General features: G+C 34.9%; 1 protein-coding gene across 1 annotated transcript; it reads right to left on the bottom strand.

Annotated features, from left to right (window-relative positions):
* Positions 1 to 237: 237 nt before the first annotated feature.
* On the bottom strand, positions 238 to 6,215 carry LOC103927898 (S-adenosylmethionine carrier 1, chloroplastic/mitochondrial-like). The gene is made up of 12 exons (XM_009336871.3): positions 6,059 to 6,215; positions 5,572 to 5,670; positions 5,025 to 5,107; positions 4,287 to 4,363; positions 3,263 to 3,353; positions 3,098 to 3,151; positions 2,922 to 3,017; positions 2,577 to 2,666; positions 2,096 to 2,147; positions 1,467 to 1,528; positions 1,298 to 1,378; positions 238 to 677 (listed from the first exon to the last, which is right to left on the bottom strand). The coding sequence occupies exons 1-12, from the start codon at positions 6,090 to 6,092 to the stop codon at positions 564 to 566; spliced, it is 933 nt and encodes a 310-aa protein (XP_009335146.1). The 5' UTR covers positions 6,093 to 6,215; the 3' UTR covers positions 238 to 563.
* Positions 6,216 to 17,086: the final 10,871 nt, after the last annotated feature.

Genomic DNA, 17,086 nt, shown 5'->3' with positions numbered 1-17,086 from the left:
TTTTTTTCAAAGCATAGTGAATAGTGCACAATTAATGAAATTTTCGAATAACAATATATACCCACCATATTTTACAAAACTCAAATATTTGTTCTTGCATTATTCTCTTTGGCAATTATTATATCACATTCAATACTATATTATTTTTAGTCATTTAGCATATTCACAACGATTTTTTATAATAGTTTACCAAACACTTAAGACATTTTTTTTTTTTTTGTTAAATGCACTTTTACAAGAAGAAAAGTTAACCAAACATTCAACAACTTTATTTTACAGTTGTCCATTTTTTTAAAGAGCGCAACAATACCAAACTATTCCTGAAAAAACAAGCTTAACACAACAATAAAAAAGTAATGAAGATTAAAAAACTGTGATGGTGGTGGTGGAATGGTTGATAGGGTAGATAAGCTTGATAGTGGTAGTTGAATGGTTGATAGTGGTGGAATGGTTGATATGCGGACCCTCATCAAGCACCAATGTTGGCATCAAACTGCGACTTACTTATCAACTCAGTCCCTACTCTGTATGGAATCTGCTACAGTCAGTTCCGCTCGGAAGAGTCAAGACTTGTGATGCCTGGGGCGCCTTCCCTCAAGCATTTGCTTTGTCCTTTCAAGAACACCGAAAAATATTGAACCCCCAACACCTATCCACAAAACTCGTGGTCCAACACCCTGCATCAAATACCACAAGAGAAGCTTAATACGGGTTCCTTTTGTTTCTCATCGAAAGGAATTGCATGCGGGCCCAACAATCAACGCAGTTCAATGATCCCAACCGTCTACTTGTCAATGCGCAAAGATCATAGAAAATATCAAGAAGTCCGAAATCACTTAGTCTGCCAATTATTATGAAACGAATAAACAAACATAATGTATCCGACAAGCAATGAAAGCATAATGAGAAGAGGGAAGGGAGAGTAAACTCCAAATATAACCCTAGAATTAAAGATAGGAAATCTATGGGGATGCTGAACTGAAAAGAGAGACATTGGTTAAAAGTCTTCAATGTAAAGCCCTTAGAAAATCAGATTTCTTAGAGCCTCTCAATCCGAGGAGCCACTTCTACAGCGGTGACTCCCAACAGACACAAAAGATGTTTCTTGCATTCCAGCAATGACGCCGATTCCTAGCTTGATTTGGCATCTATGTCAATTTGCCACAGAAGCCTTTAAACAAAAACTAGACATTTGACTTTGACATCTCAATCGGAGATGTTCTTCATTAAAATAAAGTAAAAAATAAGACAATTATCAAGTTAAATTTCAGTAGCAAGGAATGGTCAGTTGTTATACCTTCCAAAAAGCACGACTTCCTTCTTCTCTCATTATGGTCCCAACACAATCACAAATTCCTTGGTACTGGTTTCCTGATCCCTGAAAAAGTTAAGAAGCAAAGGGCACGGTGGAAAGGAAAGTCAAAACAGAGTTAATTCAATCTCAAAACAGAAATGCACATTAATACCTGAACCATTAATCTCGTTTTTATCACGTCAAGAGGAGTAGTTATAGCTCCAGTTATTGCACCTGCAAGTTAGAGAGAGAGTAAACTGAAAGGCTTTTCATTGAACGCTGCATTATTATGAGAAGATCAACCTAGCACATGCAACTTACTTTTTCTATTTGTTAAAACACATGCAAGTTACATAAGTACCAATAAGCACGAGTGGACTGGTTATGGTGCACTTATTACAGAGTACAAGTTGGCACGCAAAATATCATCTTAACTAAGAATTTTCTTGTTCTTTCTATTTTCAAAAGCTTGTTTATAAAACTAAATTTATTAAGTGATACATCAGAATTTAAGAGGAAGAACATATCATTACAATGGCATTCAGGGTAGGAGTTTGTGTGAGATGGTCTTTATGTAAGTTGAAGGAAGACTCTACAGCTACCCAAAATGACTTCCTAGAAAACAGATAAGGTGAGTGAGGCCTACATTATAGATATGTGTATAAAGTAATGCATACAAACATTCATGCATACACACAGAGGTATAAATCCCATAGGAATTACATGGTGAAGAGTAGAGATAGCGGGCAGAAAGTCCAAAGAACCCAATCTAAAGTCAGAAAATGTATGATGTTATGTTACCAGCAAAAGCACCAATTAAAGCAACCTCAGGGTCTTTCAGATCTCTTCGTGCCTACAGGGAAGCCAGAATCTAATCATTTTTCCAGGACACACAGTGACAGATCCATGTATATTCCAATGCAGAAGAAATAAATAAAATGGCAAAGACTGAAACTTTAGGGACGAGAATGGAATCGAGTCCAAACTACATGGCCAAACAATGCAATTAGACTTGAATCATGTTTTTCAATCACACACTCATAGACACAACCCATGTATTGCAATGCAGATCAGGTACCAAAATGTTGAGGGAAAAAAATGAAGCTGCAAAAAACTTTATGGGTAGCAATCAAATGATTTCTAGTGGTGAGTTAACATAGCTAAAGCTTACTATTTTTTGTATAGAAAATGAGTTTAGCTTTTAACTAATAGCATATTTGAACTCGGTTCAAGATTTCCTTGAACATCTCCATTAACAATTATAAATATACTCTTATCCTACCGCTAGTTTAAATCCTATTCGAAGCTGCTCGTAGATGCAAAACTGAACAGCATCAAATGGTAAATCTCGCAGTAGGAATGATCCATACCCCTGCAATCACACAAAGACATCAAGGCATAAGAACCAAAGCCTTTTCACAAGCTAAAAGCAAATACTATAATGAGCGAATCTGTTGATTGTAAAAGTTGTATACACAACATACGACCTTTGTTTCAAGATAAGTGATTTGTTGTTAACTAAGACGGGACATTTGTTATAGGTTAAAGTTTAAACTAAGTAAGAGAAACCTCAGACTCAAACTTGGCTCAGAGAAATTTAGAGTGGAGAGCACTACGGGTGACATACCGCGTAAAGACCTTTGAAACCCTCCTTAGCAAGAATAAGACGGACAGCATCTGGGGCTGAGGAAAATTGTGCGGTTTGCATCCGTTGCTTGACAACCTAGGAATAGTCAAAATGGTAACAAGGGGAAGAAACAAATAACTAATTGATGGAAATCAGAAACAAAACAACTTAACTACCTCTGTTGGAACTCGTACAACAGAAGAAGCAGCACCTGCAATGGCACCTGCAGTCTGATTGAAGTCTTAATACCTATTTAAATAACAATGGCCTTTGTGAAGTAATTTATGTTTCCTAGCATTAAGGATTGTTAGTTAATGTGCATTCAAAATTGGGTAACATACCAAATGAGCTAAAGCACTAAGGTTTTCTGGCAATGCGTTCAGAAGTTTCTGCTTTGTAGGTTCATAAACACCAACAAATATGGCAGAGGCCCTGTGAAGATTCACACACTTAGTAAGAAATTTTGAAGCAATTCAACAAATCTGAGAAATGGAAATAACTATGAATGTATGACAGATTGACCAAATCTGCATGTTACTCCAAAGGAACAAGAGACAACTACATATTTGTACTTTCATCATATGCACTTTTCCCCATAAGGAGAATATACTTGTTTGTTTGCAGATAAAACTACGAGATCTTGTTCAAACTACAAGAATGATATCATGTATCTTGACAGAAGTTGCACCAACTCCTCATGTCTAGTCATTTCCATTTACAATGCTATTCCTATGTAGTGCCGATTGAGAAAAACTTGACACAAGTCGTGTTCCAAACGCAATGCTATAGTATAGGACTACATAAACATGTAAACTAGACTAACCCTTTATTACCTATTTGCCGGACACAGACAGTTCTCAAAGGGAAATGCTTGAAAATGAGAAATAAACAAAAATAAAATAAAAAATACAAGTACGTACCCTGCAAAGAGGGAAACAATATCATAACTGTTCACTAAAGTTAGGAAAGAATGGTTTTAACACTTTTCAATAGGTGATAATATCTTTTGTTAAAAAAAAAAAAAAAAAAAACACTTTTCAATAGGTTTTAAAGTCAGATAAATTATGTATCAAAAGAAAACGAAAACAGCTGGTCTCCAAATTCAAATGCATCCTCAAATGGGGAAAATTGGATGCACTATACTAATGCATGTAAGGTTTCGTAATATATCTTGGTTAACGTTTCAGACAGCTTAGGCCCAAAAGTCAGGTTTGACATAAATGATCACAAAGGCATATGGAACAGGCAAAACACCAAAGTAAGCAATCAGCATGTAAATTTTCAGCAAACGCCTATCTATCTGATATTGAACTGTACTTCCTACCCAAGTTTTTTTTCTTCTTTTTAAGAAAAATATGTACTTACGGTAAGACACCAGCAAGGTTTCCAGCCAATCCTGAATATAGACCCTTCAACATAATTTGCCCTCCAGCATGGGCAACCTAAAAGTGAATGCAAGGAAAGAAAAAATAACGATTTAGAGAATAGGCAAGTATTATGTAGGAATGAAGACCATTCCATAACCAAAAATACACAGATAGTTACATTAATGAAAAGCCACAATAGTTCACTTTTTGATAATGAACTACGCAATTCTAGAAAATCACTATTCATTCTACAAATGGAAATTTGTGAAACCATATGTAATAATATAGAGTTTGTTGCGCAAAGTATAACTATGACCCAAAAAATACTGAGCCAGTTGATTAAGAACATATACAAAGTAATACTCGTGAAGGTCATTGAACATGGACCAAGACTATGTAACCACATATGTTGGGAATTAGTCACTCCCGTATTAGATAACTTAGCAAATAAAGATCAGCATAGTAGCACCTAGAAGTGACGCCCTATAAATATATAAATGAAGGCATCATGTAGTGGGAATTAGTCACTTAAATGTCAGACAATTTAGCCAAAATGAGCATGGTAGCACCTAACAGTGACTCCCTATTAATTCATAAATGAAGGCACTGATTCTTCCACTTTTCAAGACAAGCAACCTAAATATATAATATGAATGAATATTTCCTTTCGCCTACAAGACATTCCAAACAGAACCCAGAAGATAATTAAGAAAGATATTCAGTATAGCTTACATGCCTGTAATCGAGTTTTTATTGTGTCAATAGGGTATAAAGCTGCTTCTACAAAAACACCAGCAGCACCGCCAGCTATGACACCATCTGCAATGCTCACAACAAAGCCAAAGAAACTAACTTCTCTCCTTGTAAATATTCATACAAATAATTGCTCACAATAGTATGGTACACAATTGGAAGAAATAATCATTTTCCAGTGCAGCATTAGTTAAAAAATATATAAAGAAACTCTGTGAGATGAAATCGAAGGAGACCACAGTTTATGCTCGCCTTTTCCATTTTCACTTGATCAATAGCTTCAGGGAGGTTGGTTTTTTTACAAGGGTCAACATTGCAAGGCATCTGCTTTCGCATTTCATAAAAGTTCACTCCACTTGGCACTTGTTTTCGAAAACGATGGATTGATATAATGCCTCTCAGAACCATTAGCTAATAATTGGAACCATATTTCACACATAACCAACACATGACTGAAAGTTCGAAAAAAACAATATTCACTATATGCATCTAAATTAGCACAAGAGCAATCAATAAGTTGTAATGCTTACCGTAAAAATCGCGTAAAAGATCGAATGGCGTATCATCTCCAGCACTGGCTGTTGTCAAGCAGCCATTTGGCACCTTCTCAGAGCTACCCATCCTGACGGCTACCACAATCGTAAAGAACAATTATAAGCATTAAATACATACTAATATGACATACATTGCACTGGAAGAAGGATGGAAATCATATTACAGCTAAAAGAAGCCCTAGAAAATTAAAATCCAAAACAAAGTTTTTCTCACTCATAAGTGAAATTACAAAGTTATTTACGATGTTTAACAAGATTATCAATAGCTTTGGGTAATTAAACAGAAGTACAAAACTAATTTAACCCCGGTTTGGCTGCCGAGAAAATAGAGTTGGGAAAAAAGGGAAAGGAAAGAGATCATCCATGTATATTTTGGTACTGAATTCTCAGCGCGGGGACCTGGGAAAAAGAGTAAATGGAAAGAAAATGAGATCGAGAGAGAAGACAATCAAAAGAGAAGTACCGGGTGAATGTGATTGAGAAGTTTTGGCTTGCATCGTCGCCGTTCGAAGATTTTTCGCAAGGTCCAAATCCAAAACTGTGAGGGGCTTTCAGTTTGTATTCCGACTGAGCAGAGAAATTTTTGAAAGGGTAATTTTAGAGGATCAAAATTTTAAACTAAATTTACAAACTAAATGATGTGTTATTATTAGACTCACTTCAATCCTGGGCTATAACCTATGGACAAGGATTGTTTGATCTCTCCTGTCACGGTTAAGCCAAATCAACATTTTATATTACTATTTATTTTTGTCTCATTATCTCTATAAAAAAATAATATAAAATGTTGACGTGACTTAACCGTGACCACACAAAACAGGAAGGCACGGAAGGGCACCGAAAGTGGGAGGGCAGACAGTCCTTGTCCATAACCACCCCCCCAAAAAAAAAAAAAAAAAAAAAACCCAAGCCATGGCCTAAAACTAACCTAAAACTTAAAACTCATCTCAGGGCAAAAAAATAGCCCAAGTTTAGCCCACAAATTGGAGTGGACCCCAGTCGCTGCGAGTGCACCATGGGGTGTGAAGCTTAGACGCCAACCCGACTCGCCCCAATGCGCCAGACGACAGCCCAACGGGACCCCACCCACGTAGGTATGTCCTCTGGTTGTCACATCATGTCGGTAGCCGTTGGGCTACTATTTTCGATCCAACGACTGATTTTAAAAGGGCCGTTGGTTAATCCAACGGTTCACGTTCAAATTTTTTTTGTTGTTTTATATTTATATAATTATTGAATCCAACGGCTAAAATAATTTTAAAAAATTATTTAACTCAAAATTCACCCAAAAACTCTATAAATACCAATGTATTTGTTCAAACATTCACACAAAACTCACTTTTCTCGTACAATTCTTCCAATTTTTCTTTTTACCATTTCTTCTCATTTCCAAATTTTTCAAGATGGCAAAAGAGCATGTTAGAGGACGTAATTGAACCTTTGACAAAGATATTGCTTTATGTTTAGCATGAATTTCTATTAGCAAAGATGGTACTGTCGACACAAATCAAAATAGAAAGGTTTTGTGGGATAAAATCGTTGATAAGTTCCATGAAAACTCCAACACCGGTCGAAGGGAAGCTTGTCACGCCCTAGGCCCCGAAATATTTATTTTCGAGAAATAGTTCCAATGATAGGCCTAAATCAATTTTCCTGTTTGATTTATTTCCAAATTGTAACTAGAATTTATATATACAAAACATGAGATTTCCTTTTATAATAAAATTCTAAACTCCTTACTTAGTTCAATTTCCCAAGCAAAGCTTTGTCTCGTTTATTGAATCTCATTTATTGTATGGCTGCATCTAACGTCTTGTTAGACTGCCTACGTACTCTAAATAGGGATCAAGCCATTCGTAGTTCACAATTCCAAAAATTAAACCAAAACCAAATATATTCATTTAATCCAACATATACCACAATTGTATTAATATTCAAACCACATCAGTTAGGTCTCAAAAGCATAATTAGAATAACGAAATTTGTATAAAAACACAATGTCGGCTCCTTGGCCGTGCACCGCCGCACCAGTGTGGCGGTCGGCCGCCCCGGCTCATCGGAAAATTCAACTATTTTTAAAAATTCTCAAAAATTACAGAAATGAAAATCTCAAAGAGTAGAGCAAACTTTATACCTGAGGACAGGTCCAATTTGGCCCAAACCCGCCGGAAACCCTATACATGTGTGACCTCAAATCATCACCTTCAATGCTCCGCCGCCCCTACAGTTGTTTGGGCTTTGTTCTAGGCCTTCGGGGAAGTCTAGTAATGGTGGTAATTGGAGGGAAACATTTCACAATTGGTGGAATTCGAACAAGGGTGGCCACAACACCCACTGGTGTTTCGTCCCCAAACCACCTCCAAAATCCTTATGTTTTTTAGTAGAATTGAGAGAGGGGAGGTAGGGAAAGTGTTTCCAAGTAATGGGTGGTGGCAATTTCGCCATGAAACACCATGAAGAACGTCGGTCCTTCTCGCCGGGTCTGGTCGAGAAAACACCCACACCCTCTTCCCCCCTTCTCTCCCTCCTTTCACTCATTTTCCCCCCCATTCTGATTAGCCCGTGGCTCTCCCTTTCTCTCCTTCCTTTTCCATCACAGCCACACACGTGGCTTCTCAGATCCTTGCTCCAGCAAATCTGGAGCCTTCCAGAAATTGATTAAATGACCATTTTATCCCTAACTTCAATCGTTAATAACTTATTTGTTATAACTCCATTTCATGTCGAGCTCAATTCAAAAATATAAATTGTGACCTCGAATGGTCTATGAATTTTAAATAATTAACTTCCAAACCTCTACTTCGTAACCAGTTTAATTTAAAACTGATCTCAAATAAATTAATATAATTTCTTGAAAATTAATATAAAATCTCAATAATACAATTACGTGAATTATAATAATTTCACAATTCTATATTTATAACAGTAAATCGATTGATTTTCGATTCTCCACATATTCATAATTCTATTATCTAATTCATATCTTTAAATTTTTCAAGGTGTTAATTCACCCCTTGTTAAAATAAATCTCGTCCTCGAGATTTCAACCGTCAAGTTACAAGAAGGAACTAACACTACTTCCACCATTTCTTTTATGGTGAAATAAACTTATAACATCCGTCTCCAATTTTATTCAAGTTACAAAAATAAGTGAAACATCGAATTATAATCATGATTATTACTCACATTCTCATATTCCCAAACACATTCATTGGCAAAATGCATATAAAAAATCCTAACCACACCCATTGGCAAAATAAATATCCACAGTAACCCAAAATTTTTCATGGCCTTCATTGGCTATACACAGCCATTACCCCAATCCTTCTTCTAAATTTTTAGCTACCATCACTAACGATACCAACATCAGAAAATACTCGATATTGGTAGCATAATTATTCTAAATTTACAACCATAACTATTCTCGGCCAATTAAATATCAAAATTCTAAATCATCCATTAACCTAGTAAAATCTCAAAATTTCAAGCCAAAGCTTTATAATTGGCAAACCAAACATAAAAAATTTCAACCAAATTCGTTGGAAATTTCCAATCACACTCACTGGTTAATGGAAAGAAGATTAAAACCAAATTCGCAACACCACTAATATAAATTCTCATTCTATAGTTCCTTCCATTTCTACTGATTAACTAAATTGCCCATAGTAAAAATTTAAAGCCCTTTAAATCTTTCTTTCAATCGTTTTTTTTTTCTCAAAGTACAACTACAAATATAATAAATAAGTGACTCGCACCTTCAGAATACCATTCACATTTCATCAATTAAAAGAGAAATTTTAAATAGGTTACACTCTATTGGCCAAACATACTAAACTTTATTTATCACATAGCCACGAGGATAAGTGCTCGTTATTAAATTGGTTCGCAATAACCAATTCAACAATGACAATTCAAAATTGTGGTAACCAAACCCATCGAGATTATAATTATAGACTTCCCCATCAATTCTAGCTGTGATCGTCAGTGGCTAAGTAAATATCACAATGTCAAACCAAACCACTAAAATTGACAAATCAATTAGCAAGGTTCCAACCAAAATCTTTGGAATTCCAACCATCATTACTTGCCACTAAAATAAAGATCCGCAATTTTCGTTACCATGGAATGAAATCAAAATCTCATTCCTTGATTTCCTTCGTTTCGGCAATTTACTCAATTACTCAAGGCAAAATTTTAAAAACCTTATCTTTTCTTTTCTTTCTTTTCTCTCATATTAGTAAGAAAATAAAAAGAAGTAAATGAACATAAGGTTTATGAGTTTCCATACACCCAAATTTGTCATGAAACCACATAACACACCCAAGTTTGTCATGACACCACCTAACACACTTTGGTATGTCAAGAGACAACAAATTGTGTAGAAAATGAAGCATCAATGAATCTCTTTTAAACTACTGGTGGTCCAATTGTTTTCTCTCACATTGACAAATCGAATGTCAAATTCCGGGTCATGACTATCGTGGCTAACAAAATATCATAATTACACGCCATAATTCATTAATGGCAACCCAAACCAATCGAAATTACAATTATAAACTTTTCTCGCCAATTCTTGTCATTAAACGAAAAAAAACTCAACTGAGAAATCATTTATATTAAACAAACTCAAAATTTCATTTCATAGTTTCATTCATGTCTACCCACCACTCTAATTATAGTAGATAACACACAACCACAGTTTAAAATTTCATTCCCATTCGGTAAATCACCATATCTTCCATAAATATTTAAAATTTCTAATCATAATTATCATTGTTCATAAGGTTTTCAAATTTCTATTCACACTTAACATTGACAGAACAATAATTTCACCATCATTTTCTTTTATTTCAATCAGTGACTAGTAGGTTGGAAAATATTGTATTATACCTGGCCAATACACATCACACTTCCTTTTTCTTTTCTTCTTCTTCTTCTTCTTTTTTTTTTCCTCCATATCTACGGGCCTTTTCTGCCTAATTTCACATTCACGGACCTTTCTCGCCCAAGTTCACATTCACGGGCCTTTTTTTTTTTTTTTTCGCCCCATTTCACATTCACGGGCCTTTCTCGCCCAATCTCACATATTCACCCTTATATCCACGGGCCTTTTTGCCCAATTCAATTTCTCAAGTGCCAGGTATAATACAAATTCTTCATCTACTTATCATCACCTCACAATCACCTTAACATTCAACATTTTCATAATACATAGCCTAATATCGATTCAGCTCAAGATTAATCCAAAACTTTAATCAAATGCTCATCTTCAAAACTGTAACATGAATATGCTATTTTAAAATTTTCCTACTCCCATTCAATTCAATTCAAAGCATCATAATTCACAATATATGCATTTCACGTAATTTCCGTCAAACTCATAGAACTTATGAAATCATGCAATGTCAATACAAGTCATAATTCACACCCACAATTCAATAATATCTCATACTACATAACATAATGTCAATCCAATTCATTTCACTTCATGATAATTCTCAACACATATATATTTCACATAACTTTCTCATTACTCAAAGAACTTAGAAATAATGCATTATAACCGCAAATCACAATTCTATTAACGAAACCTTTATATTTACCATGGAAATTGCACCACAAACATAATACAATTTATATATGCATTTCACATATAAAACATGAATGCCACTTTATTCCTAAAACTATGAATTAATGTAACCACAATGCATGTCATAATTCCTACCAACAAGGCTCAAGAATAGTGCATCTCGTAGAATATGATCATTTGCTCTGATACCATTTTGTCACACCCCGGGACCCGAAATATTTATTTTCGGGAAATAGTTCCAATGATAGGTCCAAATCAATTTTCCTGTTTGATTTATTTCCAAATTGTAACTAGAATTTATATATACAAAACATAAGATTTCCTTTTATAATAAAATTCTAAAATCCTTAGTTCAATTTCGCAAGCAAAGCTTTGTCTTGTTTATTGAATCTTACTTATTGTATGGCTGCATCTAACATCTTGTTAGACTGCCTACGTACTCTAAATAGGGATCAAGCCATTTGTAGTTCACAATTCCAAAAATTAAACCAAAACCAAATATATTCATTTAATCTAACATATACCACAATCGTATTAATATTCAACCACAACAATTAGGTCTCAAAAGCATAATTAGAATAATGAAATTCGTATAAAAAAACAATGTCGACTCATTGGCCGTGCGCCGCCACAGTCGCTGCCGCGGGTGGCAGTCGGCCGCCCCGACTCGTCGGAAAATTTAACTATTTTAAAAAATTCTCAAAAATTACAGAAATGAAGATCTCAAAGAGTAGAGCAAACTTTATACCTGAGGACAAGTCCAATTTGGCCCAAACCTGCCGGAAATCCTATACATGTGTGACCTTGAATCATCATCTTCGGTGCTCGGTGGTAATTAGGGAAACATTTCACAATTGGTGGAATTCGAACAAGGGTGGCCACAACACCCACTGGTGTTTCGTCTCCAAACAACCTCCAAAACCCTTATATTTTTTAGTAGAATTGAGAGAGGGGAGGTGGGGTAAGTGTTTCCAAGTAATGGATGGTGGCAATTTCGCCATGAAACACCACGAAGAACGTCGGTCCTTCTCGCCGGGTCTAGTCGGGAAAACACCTGCACCCTCTTCCCCCCCTTTTCTCCCTCATTTCCTTCATTTTTTCCCCCTTCTGATTGGCCCGTGACTCTCCTTTTCTCTCATTCCCTTTCCATCACAGCCACACACATGGCTTCTCAGATCCTTGCTCCAGCAAATCTGGAGCCTTCCAGAAATTGATTAAATGACCATTTTATCCCTAACTTCGATCGTTAATAACTTCTTCGTTATAACTCTGTTTCATGAACGGTTTGCGCCCACGCGTTTGTGAGATCGAGCTCAATTCAAAAATATAAATTGTGACCTTGAATGGTCTACGAATTTTAAATGATTAGCTTCCAAACCTCAACTTTGTAACCAATTTAATTTAAAACTGATCTCAAATAAATTAATATAATTTCTTGAAAATTAATATAAAATCTCAATAATACAATTACGTGAATTATAATAATTTCCCAATTCTATCTTCATAATCGTAAATCGATTTATTTTCGATTTTCTCCACATATTCATAATTATATTATCTAATTCATATCCTTAAATTTTTCAGGGTGTTATAAAGCTGGTGGTGTTTATGATCGGTGAAAGATAATAAAAAAAGCGTGCACTTTGTGGAAGGGAAGTTTGGAGAGAGCCACGGTTGACATGCTCAGTGGAATGAGCTTCTCAGAAATTGTGAGTTTTTTTTGTTGATATTTTATTTGTCATGTACATAATAGTATTTTTCAACTAATTGTTGGCAATTTACAAGACAAGAACTACACCAAAAAATCAAGCTTTTAAGTTGCATCATGCTTGGAACGTCCTCAAGTATTGTCCAAGGTGGGGAACCGATGTGGACTAACAACGGGGAAGATTATTTCATAGTGAAGCCCAGCCCCCAAATGATTTCAATGAAGGTGCGAATGAAGGTGTCGAACAAATGACCCCAACTCTTTCTTTTTCAAGGCCTTCGGGAAGAGATAAGCAAAAGGCAGCAAAGAGAAAAGGGAAGTCCCAAGATCCGATGAGATGACACATTGCTACCGGAATTGAAAATTTGAGCAAAACTCATAGCGCTTGCCAAGAAGAAGTGGCCCGAATGAGTTTGCAAATAAAGGAAGAAGGGGATAGGGAGCAAGAGAGGTTTGAAATAAATTTGATATTGAGGACCTCAACAAATACACTCCAGAGAGGAAGAAGTACTTACGTAGTAAGCAAGAGGAAATTTTGCAAAGGGATGCCAAAAGGAGTATATTTCAAGATGATAATTCATCTCAAGGTTATATCCCAGCTATACCACTAAGTCCATCACCAAATCAAGATGGTGGATATCATTATTAAGTTTATGTAGTTTATGAATTTTCGATTGTATTAAGTTTATGTAGTTTATTAATTGTTGTTTTTTTTTAAGTTTATTTCATGTATTGATTTAGTGATTTTTCAAGATGGTGGATATTATTATTAACTTATTATTCCACACTTTGATGTAGAATAGATGCTTTCAATAATTTAACTTCCATTCAATAATTTATCCAACGTACTGCACAAAATACTTTGCACAAGAAGATACTTAAATTTATTACTAGAAAATACCAACATAGTACACTTAAAATTATTACATAAATGTTTAACCAACATCATCAACGTTCACTATCTCGACACCATTCATGCTTAACCAAATCCTTGCGGAGTGTATCATGATCTTGAGAAGCTTGAATTCTATTTAAATGTCTCATATACTCACTCAATGTGACCCTATCTTGTCGGGTCTCATATGTGGTTTCAGTGAGATATTCAATATCTCTTGCAATAGCTTTCGCATATGTTGGTTGGTTATCATCCACATCTTTGTCTGAATCTTCTTCAATTTTGATGTACTCATCTTCCACAATCATGTTGTGCAAAATTATGCATGTCATTATGATTGAATGGAGGTCTTCGGTATGCCAAAGTCGTGCAGGCCCTCTAACAATGTCCCATCAAGCTTGTAGGATCCCAAACGCTTTTTCCACATCCTTCTTGTAAGACTCTTACCTCTGCAAAATAATTTCTTCTTTGCACTATCGGGATGAGAAAAACTTTTGACAAAGGTAGACCAAATAGGATAAATACCATCAGTTAGGTAGTAACCTAGCTCATAACTATTACCATTTACCTTGTATTGAAATTCTGGTGCCCATCCATTGACAACATCATCAAATTGAGGTGAAGATCAAAGAACGTTGATATCATTGTTTGATCCAAGAGCGTCGAAGAATGCATGCCAAATCCATGTGTCGTAAGACTTCACAACCTTGAGCACGATCGTTGGCTTTTGATGGCGGCCTTTAAATTGGCCAGCCCAAGCAGTAGGACAATCTTCCACTCCCAATGCATACAATCGAGACTTCCTATCATGCCTGGGAAGCCTCTTTTGTCTGCCTTGCATAGAAGCCGCTTCAAGTCTTCATGATTTGGCTTGCGAAGTTATGTGGCTCCATATATTGCTTGAATTGCTTGACAGAAGCGCTTCAAGTTCTCAATAACAGTACTCTTCGCAAGTCGGTAGTTGAGTCTGCACAGCACCCATTAGCTAGTATCCGAAATGCAAAAGTGAACTTCTGATGAAGTAATAAACTTTGTCGGTCAACGACATCTATCTTCCTTGCAAAGTAGTGGTCATGATTGACAACTACATTCAATATGCTATCAAAAAGCTCTCCTCATCCAAAACTGTCTCCAAAAATCATGAGTAGGAAATCTCGGACGCTCGATGAAATAATCTTTCATCATTCGATCATGACACTCTTCTCTATCACGCTGCACAAATGAATGCCCCGTGACAGAACCACGATGCCTAGATTCGGCATGGTGCTCATATTGCATGAGCGAATTTGCAAGTTCAGCTTCTGCGTTGATCATTTTTGTATACTCAATGTCAGGGCTTACTTGGTATTGTGCCATTTGCATTGCCTTGTTACGCCTTTTTCTATCACTCATTGATGAGATATTGAGGATTTTTAGGAAACAAAAACACTTTGAAAGTTGAAAGATCGGTGAATATAGAAGATGATTGATGGTTGAAAGATTGTGTGATCAACTGATATTTAACCTGTGTTTATATAGAGGATGATTGATGAAAGTTGAAAGATTGGTGAAAGGTGAAAGTTTGATGAAAGTTGAACGATTGATGAAAGTTGAAAGTTTGGTGAGTTTTATGTGTCGATTTAGTGATTTTTCAATATTTATCAGAATTTAAATATTTTTAGATTAAAATGTTTTTAAAATTAAATTACGATAGTCTACATATTTTAAAAAAAAGTTAATTTAAGAAAAAAATTAGCCTAAGTTCATTCTTTTAAAAGTATAAATGATGTTATACTAATCTCTCAGGAGCTGATTTTTTTTTATTTATTCATGGGGCACTATGCGTTTCAAAAGATATTTACTTTAGTTATTTTGTATTGTAATGTTTAAGAGGTTTTTTATGTACATATATATAGGAGAATTTTTTTTTCTTATGTGTTTGGTATACAATTTTTTAAATCTTGGAATCTTTAAAAAGTACACGTATAATCATTGAATGATTCTATTTTTGTTTAATAGTTGATGAATAAAAGAGCAAGTTTAGATACAAATGACAATCCTTGCCGAAAATTGTAAATATAAAAAAGGTTGGAGAGAAATACGTTTTTGTGGGGTTCATTCCGTAATGTATTTTAACAATTCAAACAACCTATCTTTTAGAATAACATTCATAGATCATCCTTACAAAAAATTAGACAAATCTAAAACCATTAAGACATTATTTGTAGACTTGTAGTGAAGAAAACAAACAAATAATGTTCTACAAAAAAACCCTAAACCCTTAATCAAGCGGTCATATGGTTTCATATATTAGGTGATTTTTGATATACATGCATGATCTTTGAGGAAAGACCTAAAAGATAGACGGTGCGGATTGTTGAAATACATTACGAAATGTGTCCCACAAAAAAATGTGTAAAAAAAATGGTGTCACGAATCCCTTATATATATATATAATGAAGACTTTATCATTTTGGTGTATGAGATGAATTCTTTTTAATTAATTGGTAAAATCTGAAGATAATTAGTGTCAAAATCTATTAATCAATCTTACTATACTTTAATCTCTACTGATGACTACTACTTGAGTAGTCAATACCAGATGGTTGGTAATGACACACTCATCTTTCACTTTACATATCGATTAATTAATTTCAATAAATTAACAAAATAAACATTCTGAAGTAGCTATAGAATGTGAACAAAATCTCAACTTAATTTTTTGTTTCAAAAGTTGAGATTATTACAGATATTGAGATTCTCAATAGGAATCTGATAAATTTCTAAAGTGAGCATTATCATTTGGATTTTGCAAAGAACTTCCACATTTACATGTACTTTCATATTCCTTTTCCATTTCCTTTATATCAAATACACACATGGTGGCCAAGCAACGTAAGACTCAAATTAGGTGTGCATTCAACTCTATGTTGACAACTCAAGATGTAGAAAGTCTCGACGTCCCACTTTTGTCATTCTAACTTGTAAGTGGGATTTCCACTTTTTGAAAGAGAAATATCAGTAGATCAAGAACTAGACGGAACAGAATGATCTTAATACAAACTAGACAGAACAAAAAATCTCAAGTTTTGATCACTAGAGCATATGTACTCATCTTGCATCCTTGTAAGTGGTTGGTTATGGTAATGAAATTATATCGTTTCTGTTAAAAAAAAAAAAAAGTAATAATGCAATCATCAATGTCCACATCATTTGGTTTATAAAATTTGGTTTTGAAATTTGGTTCATTAGCATTATCTTTTTGTAAAAGGGAAATTAAGTAATGAAACATTACAACATTTGTACAACAAAAAAGTTA

This window comes from the organism of the source record quoted next, unplaced genomic scaffold, assembly GCF_019419815.1.
Source record: "Pyrus x bretschneideri cultivar Hongxiangsu unplaced genomic scaffold, Pyrus_bretschneideri_v1 Contig49, whole genome shotgun sequence".
In the NCBI taxonomy this organism is placed as follows: Eukaryota; Viridiplantae; Streptophyta; class Magnoliopsida; order Rosales; family Rosaceae; genus Pyrus; species Pyrus x bretschneideri.
The sequence above is the reverse complement of the archived record's forward strand: the minus strand, read 5'-3'. Positions and strand labels throughout refer to the sequence as shown.